Raw genomic sequence first — 13,211 nt, forward strand, 5'->3', positions numbered from 1 at the left:
CCTAGGTCCTTTTCTGCAGAACTGCTGCCTAGCCTTTTTCCAGTCATCCGGGACCTCCCTTGATTGTCATAAATGTTCAAAGATAATGATCAATGGCTCTGCAATCACATCCACTAATTCCTTTAGCACCCTCGGATGCAGCGCCTCCAGCCCCATGGGACTTGTGCTCGTCCAGCTTTTCTAAATAGTCCACGCTAGGAACAGAATTTGAATCTTAGTTTCTTACTAAGTTGTCACATCCATTCTAGGCCTCATTCATTAGGCCTCAACTGGAGTATTGTGTGCAGTTCTGGGCACCGCATTTCAAGAAAGATGTGGAGAAATTGGAAAGGGCCCAGAGAAGAGCAACAAGAATGATTAAAGGTCTTGAGAACATGACCTATGAAGGAAGGCTGAAAGAATTGGGTTTGTTTAGTTTGGAAAAGAGAAGACTGTGAGGGGACATGATAGCAGTTTTCAGGTATCTAAAAGGGTGTCATAAGGAGGAGGGAGAAAACTTGTTCTCCTTAGCCTCTAAGGATAGAACGAGAAGCAATGGGCTTAAACTTCAGCAAGGGAGGTTTAGGTTGGACATTAGGAAAAAGTTCCTAACTGTCAAGGTGATTAAACACTGGAATAAATTGCCTAGGGAGGTTGTGGAATCTCCATCTCTGGAGATATTTAAGAGTAGGTTAGATAAATGTCTATCTGACCTCTCGAGGTCCCTTCCAGTCCTAGAATCTATAGTACCACTAAAATATACAATTTGTTATATATAACTAGGGCCTTATCTTAGGGTAACGCTACCCTTACTTCTGCGCTGCTGCTGGCAGAGCACTGCCTTCAGAGCTGGGTGCCCAGCCAACAGCCTCAGCTCTCCGACTGCCCATCTCTGAAGGCAGAGCAGAAGTAAGCGTGGCAATACTGCGACCCCCCCTAAAATAACCTTGACACCCCCCACTGCAACTCCCTTTTGGGTCAGAACCCCCAGTTAGAGAAATATTGCTCTCCCCCATGAAATCTGTATAGTATAGGGGAAAAGCACACAAAAGACCTGATTTCACAGGGGGAGACCAGATTTCATGGTCTGTGACGTGTTTTTCATGGTCGTGAATTTGGTAAGGTCCTATGTATAACACAGAAGGATCAATAGTTCCAGCAATTGGGACACAAAAGATAATACATTAGACACTACTGACAACAGACTAACCAGTTGAAGATGAGACTCAGAAAGGCGATAACATTTTTCAGCCCCCAGTATATTGGAGACTCTGGTCTTAGAGGCACTGGCCTGGGCCCATGGTTCTCAGATGCAACAATTTGTCCCTTAGTAATATCACCATGTCAGTGTCTATTAGCTATTGAGGCCTTGTGATGGGACAGTCTTTCATAATACAACCCATTCTGTGAGGAGATGGACACTTAAGTAGTGATTATAGCCTTTGGCCTTTGTTAGCCCCCTTTTTGGACCCTTCATTTTCTCCAAGCATAGGTACTCACCAAATCGGTGACCAAACTCCACAACTCCCTCTGAAATTGTCTTGTACACCTTTTAGTTTCTCCTAGGAGAGCTGAGGTCCTGCAATGCTGCTGTCTCTGTCCAAAAGGCAAACAAATAGTACCTTCACACTGGCTGCTGATTAGCTGACAACCCACTCAGAGGACACCCTCCAGATGTTTGTTGAGTTTAGTTCTAGATCTGTGATAGATGGATCAGCTATTTATAGGTTTAGAATAGATGAACCAGGAATAGTTCACTGGTCACCTGCCCACAGGAGTTGGTCACCAGGAAAGCAGTTCACAGCTCACCTGAGTGCTTCCAGCCACTATGAGCCATAGGTGGTGAACTCCATGCCCATGGGCAGTAACACAAGAAGCTGACACAATTCAGCCAGAGTCAAGGTTAGCATTAAGGTCAACCAAAAGGTACCTAGCACAACCCAAGACATAATGGAGGAAGTTTTGTCTTTAGACATATGTGTATTGAGAGTCATTCTAGAGAAAATAATCAGCTAAACACAAGTTATTTCTCTAGCAAAGAAAACCTCAGCATGTCATTTGTGCAATGGGGCTTGTGAGCTAAAGTAAAATTGAAATCTAACCCCCCCCCCCCAATCCTTGTTTGAGTATCCACCTGTCTTGTGCTTATTCTTCAGGAATGAGAACCTTAAAAGAATGATATCCTAATATGCATAATTTCTAGATGGAAATTATTACTGGGAACTCCATCTGTAATTTCATACACTAGAAAATAATTTATGAGCATAAGGTCTTTGGGGCAGGGACAAGGGGAATAACTAGTCAGACTGTCTCTTTGTTCTGTTTGTACAGCACCTAATGTAATAATATAATGTAAAAAGTAAAAATTAAACTATACAAAAGTATGCATTTCTATAAAACATGTAGCGTATATAGTAAAAGGGGTTACAAAAATGTGAATTAAAATCCTATAAGGGCTCAAAAAAGGACTGTAGGTTTGGTTTTCTTTTTTAAATAGCTGAGTGCTTTAAGAGCAAAAAAACCCACACACACACAAAAAAATAACACTGGTCTACAATTTTTGAGAAGTCGTCTGCTTCAGAGATAAAATGTGCTATTTATTATGTATTTTGATGTGCTGAATTCAAATATGACAATTCAAACAACAGATTGGCTACTGTTTCTAAGATATTTAAGTTTTTACATTTTATGTCTATGTATATTGTGTAGATAGTAGAGTTTTAATCATAAATTGTAAACCTAGGTCTTTTCATGTGTTTATGGTTGCTTTATATGATAATATTTCACCTGTCCTGTTTATGTAACACTTTAAAAATCAGCAAAAGGGTTATATAAATAAAATTTATTAGGAAACAAAAGGCAAAAAACTATTATGTACATAGTTTAGTCCTATTCAGTATCTACTCGGCGCTTCTTGGCTTGTCTCTTGTATTCATTAAATGGAGCATCTCTTGCACTGTCCAGCAATAGTCTGCAAGCATTGATGGGCTCCATTTGCCCTGATAGCGTTTCTCCATTGTTGCAATGTCCTGGTGAAATCGCTCGCCGCTCACTGCTCCACAGTTCGGTGGAAAAAAATCTAGATGAGAGTGCAAAAAATGTATCTTTAGTGACATGTTACAACCAAGGCTTTTGTATGCCTTGAGGAGATTTTCCACCAACAACCTGTAGTTGTCTGCCTTGTTGTTTCTGAGAAAATTTATTGCCACTAACTGGAAGGCTTTCCATGCCGTTTTTTCCTTGCCACGCAGTGCATGGTCAAATGCATCATCTCGAAGAAGTTCACGAATCTGAGGACCAACAAAGACACCTTCCTTTATCTTAGCTTCACTTAGGCTTGGAAATTTTCCACAGAGGTACTTGAAAGCTGCTTGTGTTTTGTCAATGGCCTTGACAAAATTCTTCATCAGACCCAGCTTGATGTGTAAGGGTGGTAACAAAATGCTGAACACTTTTCCTCACAGGCTCCAATGACTGTTGGAGTGGCCAATCTTTCTTGATGTAGTGGGAATCTCTTGCACGACTATCCCATTCACAGAGAAAACAGCAGTACTTTGTGTATCCAGTCTGCAGACCAAGCAAGAGCGCAACAACCTTCAAATCGCCACCAAGCTGCCACTGATGTTGGTCATAGTTTATGCACCTCAAAAGTTGTTTCATGTTGTCATAGGTTTCCTTCATATGGACTGCATGACCAACTGGAATTGATGGCAAAACATTGCCATTATGCAGTAAAACAGCTTTAAGACTCGTCTTCGATGAATCAATAAACAGTCTCCACTCATCTGGATCGTGAACGATGTTGAGGGCTGCCATCACACCATCGATGTTGTTGCAAGCTACAAGATCACCTTCCATGAAAAAGAATGGGACAAGATCCTTTTGACGGTCACGGAACATGGAAACCCTAACATCACCTGCCAGGAGATTCCACTGTTGTAGTCTGGAGTCCAACATCTCTGCCTTACTCTTGGGTAGTTCCAAATCCCCGACAAGGCCATTCAGTTCACCTTGTGTTATGAGGTGTGGTTCAGAGGAGGAGGATGGGAGAAAATGTGGGTCCTGTGACATTGATGGGTCAGGACCAGAAGTTTCATCCTCTTCCTCGTCTGACTCAAGTGAGAATGATTCTGGTGCATCAGGAACCGGCAGTCCTTCTCCGTGGGGTACTGGGCATATAGCTGATGGAATGTTTGGATAATGCACAGTCCACTTTTTCTTCTTTGACACACCTTTCCCAGCTGGAGGCACCATGCAGAAGTAACAATTGCTGGTATGATCTGTTGGCTCTCTCCAAATCATTGGCACTGCAAAAGGCATAGATTTCCTTTTCCTGTTCAACCACTGGTGAAGATTTGTTGCACAAGTGTTGCAGCATATGTGTGGGGCCCACCTCTTGTCCTGATCTCCAATTTTGCAGCCAAAATAAAGGTGATAGGCTTTCTTAACCATAGTGGTTATGCTGCGCTTTTGTGATGCAAAAGTCACTTCACCACAAACATAACAGAAGTTATCTGCACTGTTCACACAAGTACGAGGCATCTCTGCTCACTTTGGCTAAACAGAAATGTGTCCCTTTGCAAAATCAAACACTGACAAATAAGAGAGCACGACACTGTATGATTTCTAGAGCTGATATAGGGCAATTTGTTCAGCAGAGTGATGTAAGCTTCATTATGATTGCATCATCCATGACTTCTAGGAATAACATGATGCAATTCATATCATGTATGACGCAATACCAGCTTCAGATTGCATCATTCATTGTTTTGCCTAAAAAGCAAGTACTGTCCAAACCCAGTCATACATTTATTTATAGATCCAGTCAAAGATGTATTTTAGTCATTTCTGGTTTAAACTGAGATCCCTTCCCTTTATAACTCACTTATCCTCCGCCATTCCCAAGTCAAGGGTCGTATATACTGACCCAATAGCATATCTTGAAAACTAGAGCCAATCAACAATTTTAAGCATCATTTTCGTTCTCAGTGACCCAGAATTAGTAAAGTTTGACTACATTTATTTCAGAAGCATTTTGGCTGTAGAGCAGTGTAATCAGTAAATATAAGTGAACCCCAGTCACTGAAATACTATTCAAATGTGCCATCCAAATTCTGTTTTCTTTTAACAAATTATTAACTGTAAATAATTAAAACTACTTTAAATAATTCAAAATCAGAACAAAACTGCCAACCATTAAAATCCCATCAAAAATTCTATTTCACTTTAATATAAAATAATTATTACTAAAAATATTAGAACTATATAATAAAATTGCTCTTCATTTTTTAATTCTATCATGGTTACATTTTTACATGTATTGGAAGTAGTTATACCATCTAGACATCCCCATGTCTTTTTTAGAGATTTTGATTAAATTATTTATAGTTTAATAATTTAAACCAGATTGTCACGCTGCCTGCAGCAGTTAGCACAATTTATTATTTACAGACACATTTTCTGGGAAGAGCTCATTTCCTTCCGAATGGCTGTAAAGGCTTTTCAGGGGAGGAAAAAAAAAAAAAAAAAAAAAGCATATAGTGGTGGTAGTTGTCACCATCTGAGCTCCCCTTTGCATAATTTGTTTTATTACTAAGGGTTTCACTGGGCATGACTACACTAAGTTATAGTGCCATAACTATGTTTTATTATTAAACCAAGCATTCTCCTCTTTAACATTCATTTTTTAAAACATTTTTACAACTCCCTCCCAACTGTTCAATTTTCTTCATATTTTGCAGTGTTAATTTGTGCAAAAGCTTTTTCAACTCCTTAATTTTTAAAAATTAAATTAAAAATTAACTGACACTTTTAGCCAAATTTTTGTGGCAGTTCTAAACTTATGTTTTTTGCTTTTATTTTTTAAATTTAGTACACTTAGCTTGCAAAACTGTACTTCCTAAATACAGTCCTTGGAGGAAGGCTGCTTTCTACTTTAGATTTATGCAGAAAGGTAACATTGTTTTTCCCCTGACCTGTCAGGATTTTTTTCTGTTTAGTTTGGGGGGGGTGGGGGTTGTTTGTGTTTTTTCAACTTTTAATTGTTCTGTATACTTATTATATTCATTTTTTAAAGGTGGTACATTTTATTTGTAAAGTTTGAGCCACCAGAAATTATCATTTTGAAACCGCTGCCTTGATCTGGGCTCTTTTTGCGTGCGTGCGTGTAACCTAGATACTATTTGTTGGAATGTTTAATATTTTAAAGTTGATATGGGAAATTACCAAACACTCAGGGCCGTGTTGGCTCATTTTAAGACAGATTCTCTTCATCTGCAGTCACCCCTATTGATCAGAGGCTTTCTTTTTAGAAACTTCCCCTTACTTTGTTAGTTATTCTTTGAATCAGACATCCTTCCTGTTTTATTCTTTCTGTCCTTATCACTTATTATTTTCAAGGCCTTCCTTCTACTTGCTAGTCAGGCCTTTCTTTACAACACATATATATTTCCTTAACTAAACTTAAGCTAACTTTAATTCTTTAATTTTATACTTATCCTACATTCTCTGCCTTGAAACCTGACTACGTGGGATTTACTACATTAAGCATTTAAAAAATACATCTACAATTTTGCAACATTTTATACCACTAATAAACTTGACAGTGCAGAATTAAAATGACCATTACCACAATTACATTGTCATTAAAAGCTTTGTTAATTATCAGTCTTCCACTTATTTCCACCAGCAGGGGCTAGTTAACTCCCGAATTTCCTATTCCTGGCTGTTAAGATTCAGGTTTAACGGAAGAATAGAATGTCCAAACGTGGGTACTGCTTTTAAAGCATCCTCCCGTAATCTGAATTCAGCTACATTACAAAAATGGGTATAGGATGTGAAATCTTTCCATTTATCACCGCAGGGAATTTTGATGTGAAACAAAACATTGGCCAATCAGAACAACAGTCTTTGGATCTATACCAAAAGTGGTTATTTCCAGCAACTACACAATATTTACCATTCCCAGCCTAAGCAGTTTTTACTAAACCAATAAAAATCATGGCTTTAATAAAGACACTGGATTTATGGCTTACTACAACAACCCACTAAAACAACACACACACTTTTTGTCCAGGGGTGCTAATGGGCCACTTCACCTTGAATGGTCGCTTAGAATACATGCTAACTATACTAGAACTTATATTTAGCTGTGGCACTCGGAGTACCATTCCCACACCTGAGGAAGAACCCTGTTTAGCTCGAAAACTTGTCTCTCTCACCAACAGAAGTTGGTCCAATAAAAAATATTACCTCACCCACCTTGTCTCATAGATCTTGAGGTCATGCTTGTTAATATGCTTGTCCTTCTCAGGCTTGTTCCATTCAGGATCCTGCGCAGGTTTCAGAGCCAGACAAGCTTGCCTTCCTCAGTGGAGTCGTTGTCGTCCGAGGACTCATCTCTCCTGGAAAATTTTTGTGCTTTTTAGATTTAACCTTTTTGCATGATTTGGAAGCATAGAAGTTTTGCTGGGGCCTTTTACATCGAAGCCCTCCTCAGGGCTTGAAGCCCTTTTGAGAGGTGTGTCTCAAAATCCTCCCCCACTGGATCCCATCCTCCCTGGGAGGGAGGAGATCAGAACTCATCAGAGCCCTCCTGGTTGGCTTGGGCTTCTTTCTCTAGGGCTCTTGCGACCCATTTTAAAATTGCAAGAGGGTGGGGAGGAGAATTCTTGGCTCTGCAAACCTCCCCCTCTTTGTATGTTCTTATTTATTAAACATTTCTTTATTTAGAAGCCTCAGCTGAGTCAGTTTTGTCTAAGCTTTTTATTTTTTTAAAAAAGGTTTTTTTGTTTTGTTTTTTGGTTGTTTTTTTTTTTTTTTTTTTTTTTTTTACACACAAGATCATTCTAATGAATATTCCTTGGCATGCTTTCTGCCTTTGTCTCAAAGATACCCAGGTTTAGGTTTACAGGTAATAAACTGACTGAACAAGCTCCTTCTGAATTCAACACTTCAATAACATTACAAGATATTTCTGTCCAAGATTAAAATCCACCTAGACTTTGCATGTTGATGGGTATTTTGCACTCAAGCATGCCCATAAATGTAGAGACTGCAGAACAAGGAAGTTATCTTGATGAAATTCCATCAGACAGATGTGCCATGAAACCTGTGCTACTATCTTTGTTAAGAAACCTCCTGACATAAGAGACCACTCCAATGTAACGATAATTTTGTCTTTTGAACAGTCATTTAAAATAGCTTCACTAGAGTCTTTTCATCCCTGCAATATGGTGCTTGACTTTGTCAAAGACTGCTTCAACTCCACGCATTAGATTCCTTTGACAGTTATCCCTGTAAATGTATGACCTCTCTCATTAGGTTGTGAGATCCTCAGAACAGGGAATGTCCTTAAGAGTCTGAAAAGTGCTGTGCACATGGTAGGTTCTACTGCAAATTAATAATATGCCATAATTGGTACATACTCTGTTGGTAGTAGTTTGTGATTCTTCTTGTTCATAAAGATAGTTTGCTGGGGACTTGAGAAGACAGGGCAGGAAAATCTTGGCCCTCCCCCCCCATCCTCCCCTCTGACAAAAGATAATATGGCTGTCATAGCATAATTAGTCACACTAATGAATCACAGTAATAATGAATCACCAAATCAAACAGCTGACTTACAACTAATACAAGTAAATGCTTGCTAGCAAAATTTATAAGAGAAACTGCTTGTGAAGAATACATACACATTTTACCTGTAAATCTAATCTCTAAATTCTGCTAGACAGATTCAGACCAGTTTGGAAAATGTGTGCCAAAATAAACCACTCAGCACAGTTCTGTGATAGATGCATCATCTCTTTCCTTCTTGAACAAAGATTATAAAAATTACATAGGAGAAACAGGGTCTACCAGAAGTGAGAGGAACTCTACCCTAGAATAAGTCTTCGCTCATGCCAATTCTTTACCCACATCACTATTAAACATTTGGTGAAATCCTGGCCCTACTGAAGTCAATAGAGTTTTATCGCTAGAGTTTTTCTATATGCAATATAGAATACATGAGTATCATACCCCTTTAAAATCTGAAGTGACCAAATGTCACGTGGCTACCAATCGTTAACGTGAAAGTACATGGCATACGCACATCTCCATAAAAAAAGAGGACCGTGCTCGCAATCTGCTTTAAGAAATCATGAATGGCCCCAGCTGGCTCCAGGCAAGAAGCCCCTTAAATTGGCAAAATCTGAGCAACCTCTAAAGGTAACTTGTAAAAGGGGTGGTTCAAAACAAAACGAAAAAAAACCTTTTATGATGAATGTAGTAAGAGGAGGCCCTGAGACATAAACCCTTGGTATCAGAGGCCCGGTATGAGGCTGAGACCTGAACTGAAGTAATGGTCAAGACGTTGCTAACATAAAGCAAAGTTAGGCTGTGAGACAGAGGCAGGCCCTGCTCACAGAAGTTGGCAAGAGGAAGGCTGCTAAAAGAACGTGTGCCAGGACGGCACCAGAACAGCCTGGTACAAACACATCCCACAGAGATAACAAGGAACAGGCAGACCCAGCCTAAAGACAGGGTCAAAAGGCCAATATGATAGAGGGGAGGGATAGCTCAGTGGTTTGACCATTGGCCTGCTAAACTCAGGTTTGTAAGCTCAGCCCTTGAGGGGGCCATTTAGGGAACTGGGGTAAAAATCTGTTGGGATTGGTCCTGCTTTGAGCAGGAGGTTGCACTAGATGACCTCCTGAGGTCCCTTCCAACCCTGATATTCTATGATTCTATGACAATACAATGGGTAGACTTGTTTGTTCGAACCTTGTTTACCAGGAGAAAGGCAGCACCCTAATGCGTAGAGGGGCTGTACCTCAATGCGTTCAATCCCTGAGTGGCTCAGACACACACACACACACATCCCTACCTTAATTAACCCATTCAACACAACACACACACACACCTTAATTAACTCACTAAACACAGCAATTGTTTTGTTAGTGTTGTGGAACTACATAGAGAATTCGTGTAGTAAAAAAAGCACTTTGACAAGCCAATGCTGTACAGTTTCTCAGTAAGGAAGGGAGAAAGAATTGCTTTGAGTGTCTATATATTGATACTGATAAAAGGCCATAGGTGCATAAAACATCACCATGGTCAACAGTATGAGTCAAAATGGAGACTATATCCTTGACCAGAAGATCTGTAACAATTCAGATGGTTCAAGCCTAAAATCTGAACCCTGGGGCATAGGTGTAGTTTGACTTCTATTTGGGGGGAGGGAGGGAGGGGCAAGGGCCAGCAGGGCTGTATCCAGCTATGAACAGCGGGGTCCAAGAAGAGAGTGCCACCTCCACCCCGTGACTCACCTCAGCAGGCAACCTACCTGTCTGGAGCTGTGTGCCAGTGGCTGCTCCCTGAGGGCTCTGCTGGGCCCAGCTCTAACCAGCTGCGTGAGCAGACAAAGGGGGCTGGAAGCTGAGAAGCAGCCACAACACCGGGAACTAGCAGGCGGTTGAGGGAATGCCATGGCTGCCTGCTCTATGGCGGCACCACCTGCCAGAGGAGCAGCTGCCCCACACTGCCTGGCTCTGGCTTCCCGCCTAGAACCTGGCTAGAGGGCGGGCGCTGTGGGAGAGGAGGCGGCAGTGGGGTGGAGCTGCCCCCAGGACTGCCCCACTCTGGCACTGCAGTTTGGGGGGGAGGGGGACAACAACCTTGTGCCCCCTCAACTCTGCCCATGGGCTCAAGGTTTCTGCCCACGTCGGGATTTCAGCCCCGGCTTCAGGGGCGGGGGAGTTCAGGGTTTCAGCCCTGCGCTGCTCCCAGCTTCAGCCCCGCAGAGGTGGGATGGGGTGTCAGGCTGCACTGCTGCCCACTTCAGCCCCATGGGAGGGGGGAGGGAAAGAGTGTGACGGTGCTGCCGGGGCTCAGGGCACTGGGTTTCAGCAGCGGGGCCCTGCAGACCCCCACTTGAGAACCGCTGGCTTAAAGAATTCAGATGAAGACTGAAATGTAACAGAGATACATAAGTAAGTGTAAACTGCACTCTGAAATAAATACAATCTTTTTAAAATGTTCTCCCCTTCAATTCTGTACTACCAATTGCCAAGCCCAAAACATAACATATTTCCTGTCTTTTGATCAGTGCTATCTTTTCTTAAGAGGCATTTTGAACCTCTAGGTGGCTAACTGTTTGACTTTCAACCTTTGATAGGCCAAGAAATATCTCAGATGTTTTCTCCCAACAGTTAATAAATAAATATTTTGTTTGTATTTTATTACACAGGCGACTCCTCAATCCAATAATTGAGACTGATTTACAAGCATCAAGTAGCATCAACCTCATTTACGCAGAATTGTTTAATAATCATTCAAATAAAACATAAAAATGGTAAAAACCACTTTGTTTTCCACATTGGTCAAAAGATTAAAAATTTAAGACATTTTATGAAAGTATTTATTATCTATAAACAAAATATGTTACGTATTAAGCCTCACTTATATGTAACTGGAATATATCCATATCAATTTGCATATTAAAATTAATATTGCACCCAATTTAGAAGACTGACATTTGTATTGTCGACCATTCCCACATCTCTCAATGAGAGAAATTGAAATTATACACTTCCTTTTCTTTAAAATTAACTATACTGCTCCCATCCATTTACTTATTAAAAGAAAAAACTGTAAACTTTCTTGCATTTGCTCCATTAAAATTATGAAATGTACACTTCTTTGCCTATATCTAAAAGATTAACTGTACACATTGGGTTTATGCCCTATTAAAAAACATTGGAACAGTTATTAATGCCGGTGTAAGTCAGTATTACATTAAAAAAAGGTGAAACATTTATACATCCTAAAGTTAAGGAAACTAGGTGAGCAAGTGAGTGAGAGAGAGTGTGTGTGTAATCTGTACAAAAAAAGGACACTGTTGAACAATTACCAAATGATGTATGTTCAACTTAAAAGTGAACTATTCTTCCTTATCTAGTCTTACAATGTGTATTGCATTATGAAACTCAACTGAATGAACAATCACATCTGTCAATTCAAAAGGCAGTTTTCCAATAACCAAATAACTTCATAAAATACTGTACAAGAAGGTAGACACACAAATATTTCAGGGAAAGTGTTTCAAAAATTCCAGATCACTCTCCTCCTGAGACACAGAGAAGTTATTTAAAGAATAAACCAAGCCAGTGATGGAGCTGTAAGAGTGAAAAAAGTGCAATAGACAACCATTTTGTAAACAGGAATGGCCTGTAACCACACCTATAACTGTGATTGTATTTTCACTAAAATGTGTTAATCTGTTTCGAGTATGTGAATGACTACAACATACCACCATGGAGCCTAATTTAATTGTATAAAGGGTCAGATGGCATGGCTCCCCCAAAGGAAAAAAAATATTAATCTAATTCACCTTTACCATTGTATAAATAAAATTGTTTAACAAAGTGGCACATACAGTTTGATTGCTTCTCAGCTGTTCATCTTTAAAGTAAGGTATGAAATGTGTGCTGCAATTTTATTTCATGATTCTAATTTTTTTTAAAAAGGGATAAAATTTAGCAGTTCCAAGCATCATTTAAAAAATTAAAACTCTAGGTTTTTAGACCCTAGAATTTTATATATCCTTCAGTTTCACATTATATTTGCACAAGGATTAGGATTTATTTAAAAAACAAAACAAAAAAACACCTCTTGGTTTTTTTATTTTTCAATAGTCCCAAACCAAGCAGTTTTGTAAGAAAATTGTGAAGTCTTCATAGCCTCATGTCATCTGGTTTTTAAAAAAATCCTGAGTCTTCCATAAAAAATAAACATTCTTTGTGCAATCATTTTTCTAAAAAGCCTGTCTTCTAGAACTTAAATCCTAGACAATTATCAGCTGGTTTCACCAACTTGTCTACCTTCAGCCACCTTGTGGCGTAGCACAGCATCTAAAGGTGCTCGTTTTTTACGTATGTTACGTCCAGAAGCAATAAGATCAGCATATCCCCGTTGATGTGAGAAAGCATAAGCAGAACGACGGCTTGATATCCCTCGACGAAAAGTGCTCTGCCTTCGCTTCCACTGTTCTTCAGCCTTGTATTTCTTACGGTTCTTCTGAATCTTTATGAAAGGAAAATTTGTAACAGGTTAATTTAGAGGGAAAATAGGTGCTCATTTGTACTTAACATCTTGGGAACAACGTGATGGTAACTTTAAAGTGTTACAAGTTTTATAAAAGAGTTATTTTCTTGTTAAAATTTACCTGAATTAAAACCAGAAGCACATGTTAAAAA

General features: G+C 39.7%; 1 protein-coding gene across 1 annotated transcript in view; it reads right to left on the bottom strand.

The window, feature by feature from the left end:
* Positions 1–11,256: 11,256 nt before the first annotated feature.
* The window catches only part of ATP8B1 (ATPase phospholipid transporting 8B1), a 118,420-nt gene continuing 116,465 nt past the window's right edge, over positions 11,257–13,211 (bottom strand). The window contains exon 28 of the mRNA XM_034774867.1: positions 11,257–13,038. Within this exon, the coding sequence (XP_034630758.1) occupies positions 12,811–13,038 (228 nt within the window). The 3' untranslated portion in view covers positions 11,257–12,810. The remainder of the gene's footprint in view (positions 13,039–13,211) is intronic.

The sequence above is a fragment of the Trachemys scripta genome, chromosome 6 (genome assembly GCF_013100865.1).
Source record: "Trachemys scripta elegans isolate TJP31775 chromosome 6, CAS_Tse_1.0, whole genome shotgun sequence".
In the NCBI taxonomy this organism is placed as follows: Eukaryota; Metazoa; Chordata; order Testudines; family Emydidae; genus Trachemys; species Trachemys scripta.